Genomic DNA, 18426 nt, shown 5'->3' with positions numbered 1-18426 from the left:
GCCTGGCACTGCAGCTTAGCACAAGGCCTGCGGCTGGCATCGGGGCAGCTCTGGCAGAGGAGACGTCCCTGTGACTGTGGCTGAAAGCAGAACCCCTCTGCCCAGAGCCCTGCAGCTGCTCAGCTCTCAGGGGACCCGTCCATGGACCAGTGACTCTGGGGGTATGTAATGCTGGTGGGGGTGGTCCCCTGGGAGGGGGCAGAGATGAACCCCAGGGTCAGGGGGTGTGCTGGGGGGGAGACTGAGTTTCGATTTGGACATGTACAAGGGATCAGATGGCAAACTCCACCCCAACCTGCTTCCAGTTGTGTCACACACCCGCCCCCTTGCCTGCTCTTGTGGGTGTATTCAGCGCTAAATAAAAGATGAGAACAAATGAACAGTGTCTGCTTGTGAGTCCAGTGCTGCCCAGCTGATTGGCAGCACTGGGCTTTGTTTCTGCAGGTGGTGCGCATCCACGCATGCTGCAGTGCACATAAAATTATTCTGCACACAGACAGAAGAAATCCACCCCGGATGGAAAAGATTAGAGGGAACCTAGGTCCTAACTGCCGGCACCCCCCTGTGTTAACCATTTGACTCTGCTCCCCTCCCCCAGCTGGAAAGAGAACCCAAGAGCGTCCTCTTTGGAATCCCTTTAAAGCCAGGTGCACGAGGTGCATTGTGGGGCCTGGACCAAACAAAGGTGGTGGAGGTTCGGTACAGGAAGCTGGAGTTCCCCGCACAGCAGTTCCGCAAGGTGCGGTGTGGTGCAGGAGAGTAGGGGCTCGTGGTTAGAGCAGGGCCTTGCAGGCCTGGCTGCCTGGGTTCTGCCTCGACCGCTGGGAAAGGAGTCTCGGAGAGATGGCCATGTTAGTCTGTAGCTTCACAAATAACAAGAAGTCCTGTGGCACCTTAGGGGCATGGGGCTGCATTTTCTCGCACGTGGGAACCTGTGAGCCCACGAGCAGGGACCCTGCCTTCCTCCGAGCCCCCCCTGCTGAGGCTGGCTTAGCCAGGCACTCTCCCGCAGCCTCCCTGCTCACCGGCCTGCCCTCTCCTGGGTGAGCTCAGGACTGCGGTGCCTGTGAGTTCTGGGAAAGGGCAGCTGGCACCCCAGCGATGCCCGTAGCCCTTACTGGCAGGAGCCCGTGGGGAGGGATCCTCCAGGTCTTGCCTCACTTCCCCGCAGGGCTATTTTTGATGGCAAATTCCAGGAACGTTTCTCCTCTTTTCTGAACTGTGCCTGTTTACTCCCAGTCTGGCCGGGCGATCGATGTGTAATAGTGAGGGTTGGGTAAGCTCGGTAAGCCCCGGAGAGCTGGGCAGCAGGGTGGGGGCGGGGCACTGTGCTGAGTGAAGCTTGGCTGAAAACACAAGCCAGCTCCCAGGGGACACTCCCAAATGGCTTTTTGCCCAGCCCCCCTAGCACACTGGGGCCCTGGTCTGTGAGGGGGGGACCCAGGCACTGCACACCACGTACCCCCAGCACTTGGCCGAGCTCAGAGAAAAGAGTTTTTCTGCTTTAGGCCAGGACTTTTCACACTAAGTAGTTACAGCCCCAGAGTGGGCCAGGGCCCCATGGTTGGTGGGCGCTAGGCTATCACGCTAGAAAATCAGCCCTAAAACCTGCGGGGCTGATCAGCTGTGACGTGGCAGCTGGTGGAGTCCATTTGCTTCGGGCCGATCACTTGCTGGGAATAGAACCCAGGTGTCCAGGTGCCCCTTGCCCCTGGTCTAGTAACTAGACACCCCTCTCCATTGGAGCTGGGAATAAAACCCCGAAGCCCTGACCCATGTTCCCTGTAAACCATGTGTTTGGAGAGATTCCAATGCCACCCTGTTGATTAGCAGAGCGCCCACGCCTGGGTTTTATTTCTACTGGTGGTGCACATTCACACGTCCCTTTGTCATCATAAAATTATTCTGCACGGAGATGAAAAAAATCGACATGCAAGTCAAAAAGGTCAGCAAGAACATTGGTCCTGACTGCCAGCACCCTGCTCTAGCCGTTTGACTCCCCTTTCTGGGCTGGGGTTAGAACCCAGGAGTCCTGATTAGAACCCCCTTAAAGCTGGTCATTGTTAGATGCATTTGGTCTGTGGCATGGCCCAGACTAAACAATGTTGGTGGGGGGTTGGTACAGGAATCTGGAGTTGCTGACACAACAGTTCTGCATGTTGCAGTAGTGGGGGAGAGTATGGGCTAGTGGCTAGAGCAGGGCTTTGTGGGCCTGGGTGCCTGTGTTCTGCCTCTGCCACTGGGAAAGGAGTCTCGGGTGGGGGTCACGTTAGCCTGTAGCTTCACCAATAACAAACAGGCCTCTGCCCTGTGTCCCTCTGCCCGCCCCCGACTTGTCCCCCCATGTCCCTCTGCACAACCCACAAATGCTCATGGCCTCCTAAATGTGTTAGTCCCCAAGGTGCTGCTTGCAAACTGGGAGGGGAGTGTGGCCTAGTGGTTAGATTAGGTTAGGTTAGTGGACTCTGTTCCTGGCAGCAAGTGGGCCATGGGAGGGCAGGACTGCTGGGTTTGATGCCCGCTGCTGGGAGGGAAGCAGGGTCTCGTGGTCACCATGGGGCTCATTCAATGGGTGAGGGGCGAGACAAAACCGAAGTGGGTGAGCGGAACTCCGAAGCCCCCAAGGGGGCCCTGTGGGGCTGGCTGGGGGCTGCAGCCAACTTTCAGAAACTTTGACTGGGGGCTTGTTCCAGTGTAAGTGTGTGTGTGTGCGAGAGAGAGGGAGTGAACGTGTGACTATGCATGTGTGAGTGTGTGCGTGAGAGTTTGCGTGAGTGAACACGTGTGTGAGAGTGCGCGAATGAACGTGTGTTGTGTGAATGAGTGAATGTGAGAGTGTGTGAGTGAGAGTGAGAGAGAGTGAGAGAGAAGACAGTGTGTGTGAGTGAGAGAGGTGTGTGAGTGAGTGAGAGAGAGAAGCGAGTGTGTGTGTGAGTGAGAGAGGCGCGTGTGTGTGTGTGTGTGTGTGAGAGAGAGAGGGGGTGGGGGGGTGTGCGTGCGCCCGCCTGCCGCGTGTGAGCCGCCCCGGGCTTCCTGCTTCGGCGCGGGCTCTTTCCTGCCGCACCCCCGACGCCCCGCTCTGTCCGCTCCCAGCGGCGGGTACCGGCCCCGCTCCCCGCGGCCCCCCGCCCCGGCTCGGATCCTTCGCTCGGAGCTTCCGGGTTCGTGTGAAACAGCGCCCCAGGCTCCGATCGCAAGTAGGTGCGCGGGGCTGGAGGGGGCTAAGGGGGGCTGGGCTGGGCTGGGCTGGGGGGGTCCAGCTGTTCCCGCAGCCAAGTGTAGGGGGCCCTCAGCCCCCCCGCATCCCTCCGCCCCCTGTTTCTCTCTGCCCCCCGCATCCCTCCGCCCCCTGTTTCTCTCTGCCCCCCCGCATCCCTCCGCCCCCTGTTTCTCTCTGCCCCCCGCATCCCTCCGTCCCGTTTCTCTCTGCCCCCCGCGTGTCTTTCCGGGTGTTGGTTTGTTTGGTTCGGGCGCCCGCGGAGATGAAGCCCAAACAGAAGCCCCTTTGAGCCCCGGCGGCAGTGAACTGCAGGGGGCAGTTTGGATGAGTGATTAGAGGCGTCGGAGCCGGGAGCTGCGCTCCTGGGATCTCTCGCTGGTACCAGAAGGGGAAGGTGGGGAAGAGAAACAGGTCTCCTGGGTCCATTCCCAGCTCTGGGAGGGGCAGTTAGGACCAGTGGTTAGAGCTCAGAGGACGGGCGGGGGCGGGGGGAAGTCAGGTCTCCTGGGTCCATTCCAGCTCTGGGAGGGGAGTTGGAATTTACAGCTGCTTGTGAATCAGAATTTCTGCATGTCACTCTTGGCCCATGGAGGGGAGTGGGATTTAGCCTGAGGGGAGGGTTTGGGCGCTAGGACTCCTGGGTTCTAACCCCAGCCCTGTGAAGGGAGTGGTGGCTAGTGGTTACAGCACGGGGGCTGGAAGTCAGACTAATAATGACAACTGAAGTCAAGGTCAGTTTTTGCTGCAGGGACCAGATTGATCCAAACACTTCACATCCTGCCACCCAGCTGTGACATTTCCATGGGTAAGGAGAGCGACCTCCCCAGCTGGTCAGGCAGCTCGGGTAGGGCTGCTCAGCTGCACTCTGTAAGTGAGAGCCAGTCGAGGCGATGAAGTGGGAGTTCTCTGTGGACTTTGTTCTGCCACCACATCACTGTTTCCTGTCCCACGCCCCCTTTCTCCTCCGTTTACTCCTTGCCGCTCTTCTATTTAGCATCTGTTGCCTTAGACATTTAGATCTCACCTCTGTCTCCTGCCACCCATCACCACGGAGCTGGGGCAGTTGCTGTGTTAGACCCAGGGCAAACGCATTGGCCTGAGTGGGTTTCAGGTGTGGGGGCCAACTCTCTGCAGGGGGTGTCATTTTTGGAACTGATTTTCGTTCATTTCCTTTTGGTGGTGGTGGCAGTTGTAGGATGTTTAGTCTCCACTGGTATTTCCTACCCCCTGCTTCCTGTGGTAAGACTTTGCGGATGATTGGGAACCCTGTGCTTCCTCATGCCACCCCCCCCAGATGTGGGTGACCCAAGAGAGGAAAAGACTGATTTGTTTTTTTCAACAGTGTCTGTTTAACTCCAATGTCCAAGGAGCAGTTAGGAGCAAAACTATCTGGGTTAAACCCTACAATTAAATAATATCTGTGAAGTTATCTCTAGCTTTTATCTAGTTCTTTTCATCACAATTAACATGCAGCATTAAATGGATGAAAAATGGGTGACGTGATCGGTCTTGAAATGCACACCAAGAAATGTGTTTCTAGTAGAGTCCAGCCGGGATCTGCTCATGATCATACTGTGCTACTTAGCCTAGAATCAGGGAACACTAGAACTGGAAGGGTCCTCGAGAGGTCATGAAATCCAGTCCCCTGCCCTCTGGGCAGGACCAACTACCATCTAGACCACCCCGACGGATGTCTGTCCAACACTCCTTTAGGTACTTGAAAAGTGCTGTTATGTCTCCTTTCAGTTTTCTCTTTTCTAATTTAAACAAACCCAGTTCTCAGTCTTCCCTCATCCCTCATGTTCTCTAGATCTTTAAAAGAGGGTCACAAGGAGGAGGGAGAAAAACTGTTCTCCTTGGCCTCTGAGGATAGGACAAGAAGCAATGGGCATAAACTGCAGCAAGGGAGGTTTAGGTCGGACAGTAGGAAAAAGTTCCAAACTGTCCAGGTGATGAAACACTGGAATAAATTGCCTGGGGAGGCTGTGGGATTTCTATCCTCGGGGATATTAAAGAGCAGGTTAGACAGACATCTCTCAGGGATGGTCTGGACGGTGCTGGGCCCTGCCATGAGGGCAGAGGACTGGACTTGATGATCTCTCGAGGTCCTGTCCAGTTCAGTCATGGCTAACAGGGTCCAGTGTCTGGAAACTGAAGCTCAGAGGGGCCCACAGTCACTGGGGTGGGAGCAAGGTGGGAGGGGGCCCAGCAAGGCTGAGGGTGGAAGGGGCAGGGCCAAGGATGTGGGAAGCACTTGTGTTCACTCCCTTGCTCGCCAGGTGACTGACCAGCTGCTCCTGCCCTCCCAGGCAGGGCCGGCGCCATGAGGAAGAGCTGGAGGGGAGCGTGGCTCTTGCTGCTGGTGCTGAGGACCTTTGGCTGGCAGGAAGGTGAGCGCTCAGTTCCAGGTTCCCGGGGCGCTCAAGTCCTGGTTCTGTTTTTGTTTACACAGGGTAGGGGTGAATCAGGAGTGACTCCAAATAAGTCTGCTGCCGTGCATGGATGGAAAGCCCATACGGTGGCTGTCAGAATCAGAGCCCAGCTCTGTCTGACGCTCACTCCCCAGCGCCAGACCCTCCAGGCAGCAGCTTTCCCTTCCCCTGCACCTTCCAGCACAGCCCTTCCCCTGCCACCCCACATTGGGCTCAGCTCTGGCTGCAGAGAGAATACCTCCTGTGCCCCCTCCCCTGCAGGGAGCTGGGGCTGAGTCAGAGGGGAGAGCGCCCACAGTGAGCCCCCCCCACTGCCTTGCCCCCCCAGCAGGCCTGGCTCTGCTCAGTGGGTGAGCTCCCCGGAGTGGTGGCAGAGCCAGTGAACAAGGACCTAGGGACACCCGTGCCCCCAGCCCCACGGCCATGCCACTCTCGGAGCACTGGTGCCTGTGGTCTCCATTTGCCGTGGTGGTGGCGCACACGGTGCGGGCAGGGGGTGGGACAGGCGACAGGCATCCGCCCCCGCCATTTCTGCTGCCGCGATGTGGCTGCTGCAGAGAGCTAGAGGAAGGCTCAGCAACCCCCTGCTCCCCGCCCTGCCTGAGGACAGAGCCCTGGCTGTGTTGTGCTCAGCAGGAAGTGTTGAGCTGGGGCCCAGGCAGCGGATGGGGCAAGTGACGAAGGCTGAGTGACAGTACAGCTTTCAGCAAGTCAGTGCTCAGGGCGGAGGCAGGGAGCTCAGGACTCCTGGGTTCTTTTCCCAGCTATGGGCAGAGAGTGGGGTGCAGTGCAGTGGTTCCCCAGGGAAAGGGGGGCACAGGGTTCCTATTCCCAGTTCTGGTCAAGGCAGGAGCAGGGTCTAGGGGGCAGGTTGCTGGGGGGCCAGGAGCCCTGTTGCACAGCCCTGCTGCAGCGCAGGCCAGGTGCTCTGATGGCCGGGAAGCACCCAGACCCCGGCCTCCCCAGACAGCTACGGGCTGACGTGTGCTTCGATGCAGGCGACCCAGAGGAGCCCAGGGGGCTGGAGTGTTACCGGATGGGCCCCAGCGGGGGCATGAATTGTTCGTGGCCCAGCCGGCCCGGCCCCAAGGCCAACACCACCTACACCCTCCGCTACCAGAGCCTGAAGTTGTGAGTAGGACACCCTGCCTGGGGGGCGGGAGGGAGTCCTGGATCTCGCCCGCAGTCACTCAGCCAGCCCCAGGAGGCCAGAACAGCGCCTCGGCGCTACCCCCCACGCTGGGAGGGGAGTGGGATGCAGTGAACCCCACTGCTAACGGTGCCATTAGCAGGGAGCCGGGAGGAGAGTGAGGTCTAGGGGTTAGAGAAGCTGGCTGGCAGCCAGGACTCCTGGGTTCTGTGCCCAGCAGGCCCCTTGATGTGGGGGGGTTAAGGGGCTGTTTGCCCCTGGGCCTGGCATTCCTATTGCAGCAGCAGCAACCAGAGCTCCAGGTCCCTTTGAAGTGCCACAGTGGCGTGACTCTGGCTGCGTGTAGGTGTGAGGGAGCTGGGGTGGGTGCTGGCGATGCTGAGAACTGACTGCTCTCTGGCCCCGCCCCTCCTGTTATTTGCCACACCCCTTCCCTCTTGGCCCCGCTCCTTATGAGGGTGCAGAGCTGGGCCCTCCTCCAACCTGTCCCTGGGGCCCATGGCAGCTGTCAGGGCTACTGGTGCTCAGCTCTGGGATGGGAATGGGATTTAGATGTTCGAGCAGCGAGCTGGGAGCCAGGACTGCTGGGTTCCATTCCCAGCTCTGGGAAGGGGGTGAGGGCCAGAGGTTAGAGCCGGGGGACAGGAGCCAGGACTCCAGCGTTGCATTCTTAGCTGTGCCCTGCCATGTTCTGTGGCTCATCAGTCTGTTCCCTGGGTTCACCCACCAGCCGCCGCAACCAGACCTGGAGTTCCCAGGCCCCGGCTGGCCAGAGCTGGGTGGTGATTGGGAGGAGCAGCCTGACAGACAGCGAGCAGTACGCCGTGTGGGTGGAGGCTGGTGCTGGGAGCCAGATCACGCCCAGGCTCACTCTGGCCCTGCAAGAGATAGGTAACTCAGGGCATGGCGCCAGCATGAGCCCTCCCCTGCCTGACGAGCAAATGGTAGCAGTGGAGGAGGGAGGGGAGCTGGGGCTCAGCCTGTGTGGACCCAGTGGGAATTTGTGTTGATGTTTTCCACTTAAAACCCTCCAGAACAGGACCAGTGGTTGGGGGCGGGATGCCATTGGGTGGGGCTGGCAGGCAGGGCTCCTGGCTTCTGTTCCTAGCATGGGAAGGGGAGCGTGGCCTCATGGTTAGACCAGCGAGCCAAGGGTTTGGGCTGCTGCTTTCCCTTTATCCATTGTGTTGATTCCAGTGAAGCCAGATCCCCCCGAACTGGGCCTGAAGGAGCTCACCCCACAGGTCACCGTGAATTGGTCCAATCCCCGCTGGCCCCAGCATCACACCCCGCACCTGGCCTACGAGCTTCGTTACCGGGTATCCGGGGCCCCCAACTGGACCACGGTGAGTCTGCGTGGCAGGGGGGTTCCATTCCCAGCTCTGGGAAGGGAGTGAGGTCCAGAGGTTAGAGCAGGGGGAGGGGAGAGGGCTTCTGCAGGGATAGCAGCCTACTACTGCTGCTGGACTACAGCTTCTGCTCACGTGGCGGAAGGCTGCAGTCCTGGGTTCAGATCCTGCTCACAGTGCAGCAGGGCTGGTGGCGCTGCCTTCAGACCAGAGCAGTCGTGGAGTGACAGATCCCAGCAAGGCTCAGGTTCATCTAGTGAGGAGACTGTGGCCGCCTGAGAATTCCTGCTGCGCTGGGCTGCCTCCAGCGAGCGGGGAGCCGGTGTATAGGCTAATGATCATGAGGTCAGCCACTGAGTCTGATCATCTGGGCTCAAGGGCTTCAGGGCCTGCCAATGAGCCATTTGACCCCACTCCCTCGGCAGAGCTAGGGAAGGAACCCAGGAATCCTGATCTCCAGCTCTAACCGCTAGACAGCACTCCCCTCCCAGAGCTGGGGGAGAGCCCAGGAGTCCTGGCTCCCAGCTCCAGCCACTAGACTCCACTCGCCACAGTGCTGGGAATAGAACCCAGGAGCCCTGGCTCCAACGTCCTGCTCTAACCACTGCAACCCACTTCCATCCTAGTCCTCCCACCTGCAGGAGGGTTTCCAGCACCCCGGGGCCCCATCTCTCTGTATTGTTCTCCCTGGCAGGTGCCCAAGGAGGAGATGGAGCCAGACAACTATGAGTTATTTGGCCTGGAGCCCATCACGGCCTATGAGGCGCAGGTTCGCTGCATCCCTGAAAAGATGAAAGGCTTCTGGAGCGACTGGAGCCCGTCCCTGACCTTCCAGACCCCCGAAGCTGGTACGCCTGGGCCTGAGCTCCCGGAGCCAGAGGCCTGCCCTGCAGGGGATCAGCTGAGCCGCCCTTAGAGCTGGGAAGGGAAGGGATCTACTGCCGGTGGGGGAGGAAAATGCTGGGAGTCGGGCCTCCTGGGCTCTATTCCCAACCCTGGCAAAGCAGTGATGCCTAGTGGTCGGAGCAACTAACTGGGAGTCGGGCCTCCTGGGTGCTAAACCTGCCACTGACTGGCCATGTGACCTTTCACAGGTCACTTCCCCAGCCCCAGGTTCCCTCTCCACTAACCAAGGATGATTCTTACCTGTCTTACTGCACTGCTAAATGCAGAGGCCTGTCCTGCGCTGGGCAGTCAGGGGAACCACCCCCCAGAGAGCCCTTGTGGTGCCCTGGGTGTCCGGAGCCCCCAGCTGGACCAGAGCGAGTCTGCATGTCAGGACTGCAAAGCGCAGGGGAAGGGAGAGGGCTTCCGTGGGGGTAGCAGCCTACTACTGCTGCCAGACAATAGCTTCCCTGCCCTGGAGTGATCCCAGCTGCTTCTCTGACGCCGCAGCCCCTCTCTGTTGCCCTCAGAGCCCCAGGGCCTGGTGGACGTGTGGCGAGTGGCCAGCCCCGCCAAGTCCGGAGAGCCCAGCCTGCTGCTGCTGTGGAAGGTGAGACGCCCCCGGACCCGTCAATGCTGAGTTCAGCTCCCCAGGCCACTGACTCGCTGCAGGCCGAGAACCCAAGGGCTACGCTACAGGAGGCAACTTCCCATTGCATACGCTCCACTGCCCGTGTCGGGGGGTGTGCACCCCAATGGCCTGGCCAAAGTCTGCTCGGCTTTCCCTCCATTGTCTCCACTTCCTGTCCGAATGCAAAGGGCTGTGGGTCCCTGCGGCGGCTGATCCGCAGCCATGTCCCACCTCAGAGGTGGCTGCATTGCAGGGCTGGCCAAGCTTATTCCCAGGAGATGGCAAGCAGAAGGGGCCTCCAGACTGGGGGAGGAGGGGCGGTACTTATCCATTGGCGTTAACCCTTCGCTGGGTTCTCTCCCAGCCACTTGATCCCCGAGCAGCCAGGGGAGTCATTCGCAGCTACACCATCACCTTCCGGACGGTCAGGGGCAGCTCCGAGAGTTCCCTGGAGTCCCCCTGCTGCCGCGCTAGCCTCCCCGCCAGCACCACCCACGTCTGGATCTCCGCAAGCAACCGTGTCGGGCAGACGCAGCCCGCCAGCCTCAGCCTGGAGCACCAGGGTACGACCTCAGCCAGCTGGTCCTCTGCTGGAGGGTCAGCCAGGAGATGGCACCCCCTAGAAGGGAAAGTCCCCCATCATCCGGAGCCAGCCAGGCCTCTGCCCTGGGGTGGGGTGGAACCAGCACCCCCTACAGGGGACAGGCCCCTGCCCCCCTGAGCCAGACAATCTCTGCTGTGGGGTTGGGTGGAACCAGTGCCCCCTAGAGGGCACAGGCTCAATACCCCCCTGAGCCAGCCAGTCCCTTGGCACAGGGGCAGATGAGAACCAGCGCCCCCTAGAGAGGCAGCTCCATGCCCCTTTCCCTGCCCCCCTCCCCTTGAGCCAGCCAGTCCCCTCCCCCTCAGCTGGATCAGGTCTGGTGCCTCTAGAGAGAGGCCCTGAGTCCCATTCCCTGCGGCATCCCAAGCTTGGGGCAGGGGGGATCCAGAGAAAACTGCCCCGGGGGAGCTGTGCCGGGTGATGGATCACGTGTAACCCCCTAGATCTGCCTGGCCCAGTGGGAGTCCGGGTGGAGGCCGTGCAGGGGCAGGACCTCCATGTGACCTGGGACCCCAGCAACGATGCGCTGGAAGGAGAGCCCCAGGAGTACCTGGTGGAGTGGACCGAGGAGTACAGCAGCTCCAGGGTGGTGCGGCAGGGCTGGGTGCGCAGGCCGGCTGGCACCTACAGCGCTCGGCTGACAGGTACCTGGGGAGCCAGCGACGGAGCCCCGGCATGGGGTGAGGGGGCTGCTGCGTCCTGCCCTAACCTGACCCTCTGCTGGGAAAACAAAAGGTCCAAGCTCTTGTCAGACCTTCTGCACGTGTGAGTGAGGCCTAGTGGTTAGAGCAGGAGGCGCTGGGAGGCAGGACTCCTGGGTTCTTTCTCTGGCTCTGGGTAGGCAGTGGAGTATAGTGATTAGAGATGGGGAGGTGGGGACTTGTAGCCAAGACTTCTGGGTTCTGGCCACAGCTCTGAGAGAGAAGTGGGGGCCAGTAATTAGAGAGTGGGGCTGGAAGTCATAACTCCTGGGAAGTTGCTGTGTGCCTCAGTTTCCCCTGTTGTAAGGTGAGATTCTGCCTCCTGCTGCCCCAAGGATTGGGGGAGGCCAGGGCTGCGGGGCGTGGTTGCGAGGTGTCTGAGGAGGGCAGGGAATTTCTGCTTTGTGCTTCTAAGCCTGGACTTGGCTGCAGCAGCTGCCCCAGGAACTGACCCTGTCTCCCTTCACGCCCCCACCCCAGGTGACTTCAGCCCCCAGGTGCCATATCAGATCCGTGTGTACGGGCTGTACCCCGGGGGCATAGGCGCATCAGCCCCTGTCCGAGCCTACACGCAGGAAGGAGGTAGGTGCTCAACCCCGTCCCTCCCTGATTGGCACACACTGGGCGCTAAGGGAGGAGGGAGGGGTACCGCTGCCTGTCACTCACAGCCCGTCCCCCCGCCCTCCGCAGTGCCATCGGCAGGGCCCCAGGGCCTGAAGGATCGTAGCGTCTCCAAGGGGGCATCTGTCATCTCCTGGGAGGCGATCCCCCTGGAGCATCGCAATGGGCACATCACCCACTACACCCTCTACCTCGCCACGCCCACGGGGCGCCCACAGACCTACCAGCGCAGTAAGTGCCATCCTGGGGGCCAGGGTCCCTCCCCAGGGTGCCGTGGGCATGGGCAGTTCACCAGCAGTGTGGGGCTGGTCGGGGCTAAGCCGATACCACAGGTGGGGCAGCAGCTGGAGTTGGACCAGGGGCTTCTCGGAGCTAAAGGAGTTGCTCCCTCTGCTGACAGCAGTAGTGAGGCTTTTATCCTCTATGTAGGCTGGCCCCTAGAGGGGGGTGCTAGTGAGTCCAAGAGCCAAGCCAAGTCTTGGGGGTGGAGAACAGGCATGAGCCTCAGGCAGGAAGGGCAGCTGTCCCGTCCCCTGCTCTCTCCGGCGAGGGTCTCGATCATCTGTCACCCCTGTGCAGTTGGTGCTGCAGAGACAAGCTACAGCCTCGAGGGCCTGGAGCCTGGCACCTCCTACCAGCTCTGGATGACAGGCTCCACCTCAGCTGGGGAAGGAAACGCCAGCTCCATCCACGTCTTCCAAACGCCAGGTGGGGCTGCCGGCCACGGGGGGCTCATGGGTTGGGGCTGGGTTGGAGCCCCAGGCACTGCAGGGTGATTTCCCCGCATGGGGCTGGAGGGCAGGGGGTGATGTAGGATGCAAGCTCAGCGGGGGGTGCTCTTCCCCGGCCGTCAGCAAGACTCAAGGGGGCAGCTGCCAGGTCCCAGCCAAAACCCCTCGGGAGACTCCAGTGCTGGAGTCTCCACCTCCTGCCTGCAGCAAGACAGGTGTATCTCTATGCCTGGGGTAAACAGCTGCCATGCCCCACCCCACAGGTGGCTGCATCTCAGCTCTGGCAGAGCAATCCCCATGCACTGGTGCTCTGTGCCACTCTGCAGCTGGTGCGTTCCACCCCAGAAGTGACTGCCTTTCAGTGTCACACACACACAAACACACCCACCCTGGCATCTAGCTATTTGCTTAACACTTTGGGATCACTAAAGCATCCAGGATGTTACAGTACCTGCATCCTTCCCAGCGGGGCTTTCATCTCACTTTATGCCCTTGTAACAAAGACCCCAGATGTGTGTGGTTCAGACCCTGTTGCAGAACAGTGCCATGTTAGGGCTGGGTGGGCCCTGACCTCTCTAGGCCGTGCACGGATCTCCCCTCCAGGGTTGTGTGTTGGACTCCAGGGACAAATCACCCAAACTTTCACCCAACCCTACTCCGTCTCCCAACAGATTCCCACTGGGAGGCTGTCCTGGCTTCCCTCTTGGCTGCAGGATTTCTCCTCTTCCTTGCCTGTGTTGTGGGAGGCGTCCTGCACACCAAGTAAGAATGCTGGGCAGGGGAAGGGGAGGGGAGCACCCCCCTCTCACAGACCTAGGTCACCAAGCATGGTGTTTTGCAGCTGTACAGCTCCCCTGCTGTGCCATGGAGGCTGGGAGGTACAGGGTGTGTCTACACAGCAAAGTTATTTTGGAATAACGGTGCTATTCTGAAATAACTGCAAGGCCGTGTCTACACTAGCCCCAAACTTAGAAATGGCCATGCAAATGGCCATTTCGAAGTTTACTAATGAAGTGCTGAAATACATATTCAGTACCTCATTAGCACGCGGGCAGCCGCAGCACTTGGAAATTGATGCGGCTCGCCGCCGCGTGGCTCATCCCGATGGGGCTCCTCTTCGAAAGGACCCCGCCTACTTCGAAGTTCCCTTATTCCCATCTGCTCATAGGAATAAGGGGACTTCGAAGTAGCTGGGGTCATTTTGAAAAGGAGCCCTGTCTGGACGAGCTGCGCAGTGGCGAGCTGCGTCAATTTCGAAGTGCCGCGGCCGCCCGCATGCTAATGAGGCGCTGAATATGTATTTCAGCGCTTCATTAGTAAACTTCAAAATGGCCATTTGCATGGCCTTTTCAAAGTTTTTGGCTAGTGTAGACATAGCCCAAATGTCTACACAGCAAAACTGCTCTTTCAAAATAATTTCAGAACAGTGGCTGGCTTAGTTCAAGCTCTGTGAGGAGCAGCGCCTGTTCCGAAATAGCTATTTCAGAATAGGGGCTGTGCAGGCATGGACCAGGGGCTATTTCACAATAAGCTATTCAGGAATAGCTTACCTTGAAATAATGCTGCTGTGTAGACACGGCCCCAGAGTGCTCCCAGGGACTCTCACCTGAAATGGGATCTATTGTGCACGGACGCGCTAGTTTGAAATAAGTGTTGCTTATTCCAGAGCTTCCCTGCAGTGCGGACGCGTTATTCTGGAATAGCTTATTTCGGGACAGTAACTCCAGAATAACTGCAGTGTAGACAGACCCACAGATGGAGCTGGGCAACATTTTTCAGCAGAAACAGTTTTTGGTGACAAATGCAGAGTCGGAGGTTTGGCAGATTTGGGTCTGTTTTGCCACATTGCACATCAGAGCTCACTCCCCAGCCGGAATCCCCGGCCCCCCAATGGAAACGTGAGATGTTTTGATTTCAACGTTTCGATTCTCCTGGAGTGCTGGCCCCCCGCCCCGCCCCAGCATGGTGGGCATTTGCCTTTGCCCTTAGCTGCAAGGGTTGGAAAATCTCAGCTTTGGTTCAGTCTGAAATCGAAAAGGTTTCTGGTATTTTCTGGAATTGCCAGAGAGCTAAAAAAACACTCTGGCGGCTTAGCCCTCCAGCAGAGAGACAAGACTAAAGGGGTTGCCCCCTGGTCATTAGTATTAGAAGCCGGCTCCTCTCTAGATGCCCCCTCTAGCTTTTAGATCGAGTGGCTCTGGGTTCACAACCCTTCCCTCCAGTGGCAGAAGGACCCGCTCCCAGCACCAAGGTGGGCTGTGGTCCTTACCCGCCTCTACCGTTGTGTCTCATCCCCCAGCATCAGTTGAGCCAGGGCCACCATCCTGTGACGTTGTGGACTGAGATTCACCAAACTCATTCCACCCAATGGCCATGGGGCAATCCTGGCCCCAAACCTAAGGCTGTGCCCCTCGGTCCCTGTCTGGGCGGAGGCGGGAGGGAGCTGGGGAAATAACTGCCAGCGTGGGGGAAGGCATCTGCGTTGCACCTTATTCATGCAAACGAGGAAATATGCGGATCTAATGGTGCGAGGATCTAATTTACGCACAGGGGCACTGCCCAGAGCTGCTTTCGGTGGACGAGGTGTTGCACATTTGTTACAAGTGCCAGGCAAGGCATGCCGTGATTTGCACAAAACTCCCCCAAAGGCTGGCCCTTCGCAGCCAAGCAGTTACCACACCTGTTGTTGCAGCTCCTCACCCCAGCTTTGGCCTGGGCGTTGAAAGCCTCCCCTTCTCGCCCACAGGCTGCTGGAGCTGTGCCAGAAGGTGCTGCCCAGGTGGTGCTGGGAGAAGGTGCCGGCTCCCACCCACAGCAGGGTTCCACTGCATGAGATGGACAGGGTGAGATGGGGGCCCCGGGCCAGGATGCATGACCCTCTGCAGTGGGGCTCAGGGGGCAGATTGAGCAAACCAGGCCTGCAATGGGGTCTAGTGGCTAAAAACAGGGGAAGGGGGCTGAGATCCAGGACTTCTGGGTTCTATCTTCTGCTCTCTGGGGACACTAGTCTAGTGGTTGGAGCAGAGGGGCTGGGGGCCAGGACTCCTGGGTTCCACACCCAGCTGTGGCAGAGGCTCTCTGTGGCTAGGGTGGAAGGTGACAGCTCTCATGGTCCATTTCCTCCAGGATCCCCACAGCTACGGGGGGCCATTGGCACCGGGCCTGAGCATGGAGGAGCCCGTCCTCACCCAGCTGGAGATTGAGGACCCAGCAGAGCAGGAGAACCAGGGCTACTCAACCCTACTTCAACTGGAGTCTCCTCGGCCCACCCTGGCCTCTGCTGGTGAGGCTGATGACCAGACCAGGAGCTGGTCCGGTTTGGAGGAGCCGGGGCCAGGCGGCTCCACCACGGAGGAGGCCTGGAAGGAGCGAGCCCCCATCATTTCAGGCTACGAGAAGCATTTCATGCCCTCCTTGGAGGAGGTGATGGGACTGGCCTGAGGGATACATCCAGCCCCCAGGAGAGCCAGCCGGGACTTGCCTGGTGCAACGGGCCAGAGATGGGGCCGTTCCCCTGTAGGGCGCTGGCTCCAATCCTGCCCCAGGGCAGTGGACAGTCTGGCCATTGCGACCAGAGACCAGGGCATGGGGCCCTTCCCCTGTCGGGCGCTGGCTCCTCACTCAGGTGGGGGTGCTCTTTGTGGCAGGAGTTGGGACTCAGAGCCTTCCTTTGGTGCTGCCGCCTCCAGCCCCACCTAGATTCTGCCGTGACCAGCATTCCCTGTACGCTGAGTGCTTGGATGGCCGCCCAGGAGACAGTCAGGCGCTGTCCAGCTGGTCAGCAGAAAGGCTGCCGGCTGCAGGCAGTGTTTCTACTGGTGGTGCACAGCCGCACATGTCCTCGTGCACAGAACAAAATTTATTCCGCTCATTGATGGAAGAACTGAGTGGGAACCTGGCAATGAAGGGTCCCTCTTAGGCAGCCTCTCCACCAGGATGCCTGTGCAGACGGGCCAAAGACTGAATGGCCCATGGGCACTGACTTCCTCCCTAGATTCCCCTCCCCTCTGCTCTAACCACTACACACCACTCCTCTCCCTGAGCTGGGAGTAGAACCTCAGAGTCCTGGCTCCCAGCTGCCTTGTCCCAACCACTTTACCTCCTCCCGGAGTTCATGGCAGCACCCGGAGCCGGACTGAGTCTGCCGCAGCTCTTGGGAGCTAGGTCTGTTCTTCACTGCGCTGCACCTTTTTACTTACACACCTGCTTCTTTTGTCACCTTGTCTCCGTGTCTCTCCTTGCCACAAAGAAAGCAGCAGGTTTCCTGCAGGGACCTCCCCGGGGCTCAGGGCGACTGGCCCCTTCGTAACAGGGCAGTGACTGGCTGCCTGCAGCCTGGGGTTCAGCGGCTGCCAGGGGAGCTCCCCGCAGGAGGCGGGGCAGCTGGCGAGGGGTGGTGTGGAGGTGCAGAGCTGGTGGCGGGGGCTGCATGGTGGGCAGAGGGGTGCGGGTGATGGCCTGGAGCCTGAGCGCCAAGGGGCTCAGCAGAGAGGGACCTGGCAGCGAAGTTGCTGCTGGGGGGGCACTGGGACTTGCAGGTTCCCTGTGGCACTGGGGAGTCTGGTGTGACCAGCCAGGCTCTCCCATCACTGAACTGACACAAGAAAGTGGGTTGGGCTCAGATTCGTCCTGAGGGAGCTTTGTCGCGCTGGGGGCAGGCGCTGGCTCACCACCACCCTGTGCGGCTGGGAAGGAATCACATGGCACGTCTGCAGCAAGAGAGGCAGCTGTGGCCCCCGTTTACATATGGGGAAACTGAGGCATGAAGGGACTTGGCTGCAGTCACACAGCAGGACAGTTGTGGCTGTGGGCATAGGACTCAGGATTCTGGAGGCCCACCCCACTCCCCAACTGCTAGACCCCCCCCTCCCCCGCCAGCTGGGGGCGGAACCCAGGTGTCCTGCTGTCCGATTCCCCACGCCTGCTCCTGGAACGGCAGCCTGGACAGCCCGGCTGTGGCTGGCCCAGCCTTGTACGAGTCAGGGCAAGACCACAAGAACGTCCTTCCTCTCCCGCTGCGTGCGAAATAAGTGAGATGCTGCAGCCTTCCCCTGCCATGGGTGGGGTGAGGGGGAAGGGTGATGGACTGCCCCCCCCCCCAGGGCCCCAGCACAGAGCTGCCCCTGCACCCTGCTGCACCCAGCAATCCCTTACTGGCACCCGCTGCGCCCGCAGCTCTTGGCTTGGGGCCTGGGCACTCCCCTGCATGTGCCACCCGCCTCGCCCATGTGCCCTGCTGCAGCTCGGTGCCTGGTGCCCTTTGGCGGGCGTTCAGCGCACACTGGGGCAGGGGTGAAGGTGGTGTGACGGCCCTGCAGCATCTCCTGCTGGGTGGAGGGAGGGGGCAAGGGGAGTGAGCAGTGTCATCCCCATAAGCTGAGCACTGGGGCGGCTGCCATGGAGCAATTCAGGTGCCGGCCAGCTGCTCAGCACTGCGCCCCCAGCTGGCAGCGTGTTTCTAGCAGTGGTGCACAGCCACTCATGGCTCGGTGCATATAACAAAATTTATTCTGTCCAGGGAAGGGCACGTAATCAGAGGGCCCCTGGTATTTCAAGGCCTGACACCCATGAAGTTTCCCCCCCTTGGCTGATATACGCCAGCACAGCTGTGTGGACAGGGCAGCTCTTTAGCTCCACCCGCTGGGCTCTGCCCACCCCAGGGCTCCGTCCAGCCGCTCAGAGCGAGGCCCAGAGCAGCGACGTACAGTGAGGGCTGCTAGCCCTTGCTGGGGGACATGCTCTGAGCTGGCAGCTTGTCAAGGGAGCGCTTTGGCCATGGGGAAAGGTGGCAGTAAGGTGAGGGCAGCACCAGGGCGCTGTCAAGGGCAGAGACAAGTGCCGGGGCCTGATTCTGGGCTCCTGCCATCTTGCCTAGATGCACCGGAGCCCCCAAGCGAGGCGGCCAAGCCCACAGCTGGCGTCTCAGTGCTGCAAAGCCAGGGTCACGGCAGAGAACCCCCAGGATGCGCTGGGATGTAAACCTGGAGTCACTGACTGCCAGGCCAGGCCTGCTCTAACCACTACATGCCAGACCCCAGGAGGCCTGGTTTCAGCACTGGGAAGGAGAGGACCGCGGAGGTCAGCACAGGGCTCCCTCCAGCT

The 18426-nt window shown here is 60.0% G+C and overlaps 1 protein-coding gene across 5 annotated transcripts; it reads left to right on the top strand.

Annotated features, from left to right (window-relative positions):
* The first annotated feature begins 1 nt into the window (after nt 1).
* On the top strand, nt 2–16534 carry IL27RA (interleukin 27 receptor subunit alpha). Of its 5 annotated transcripts, XM_074979479.1 has the most exons (16): nt 2984–3197; nt 4806–4933; nt 5500–5610; nt 6651–6783; nt 7533–7693; nt 8000–8148; nt 8846–8999; nt 9567–9646; nt 10032–10230; nt 10715–10951; nt 11453–11554; nt 11663–11824; nt 12173–12301; nt 12996–13086; nt 15071–15167; nt 15451–16534. In XM_074979479.1, the coding sequence occupies exons 3-16, from the start codon at nt 5544–5546 to the stop codon at nt 15763–15765; spliced, it is 2076 nt and encodes a 691-aa protein (XP_074835580.1). In that variant the 5' UTR covers nt 2984–3197; nt 4806–4933; nt 5500–5543; the 3' UTR covers nt 15766–16534. The 5 variants fall into 5 exon arrangements, with proteins under 5 accessions (XP_074835582.1, XP_074835580.1, XP_074835584.1 ...); XM_074979481.1 differs by lacking the exons at nt 2984–3197; nt 4806–4933 and adding an exon at nt 2–161 and having other exon boundaries at nt 5530–5610; XM_074979483.1 differs by lacking the exon at nt 4806–4933 and having other exon boundaries at nt 5530–5610; nt 10715–10915.
* Nucleotides 16535–18426: the final 1892 nt, after the last annotated feature.

This window comes from Carettochelys insculpta, chromosome 29 (assembly GCF_033958435.1).
Source record: "Carettochelys insculpta isolate YL-2023 chromosome 29, ASM3395843v1, whole genome shotgun sequence".
Lineage (NCBI taxonomy): Eukaryota > Metazoa > Chordata > Testudines > Carettochelyidae > Carettochelys > Carettochelys insculpta.
This window is presented reverse-complemented; position numbering and strand designations above follow the sequence as displayed.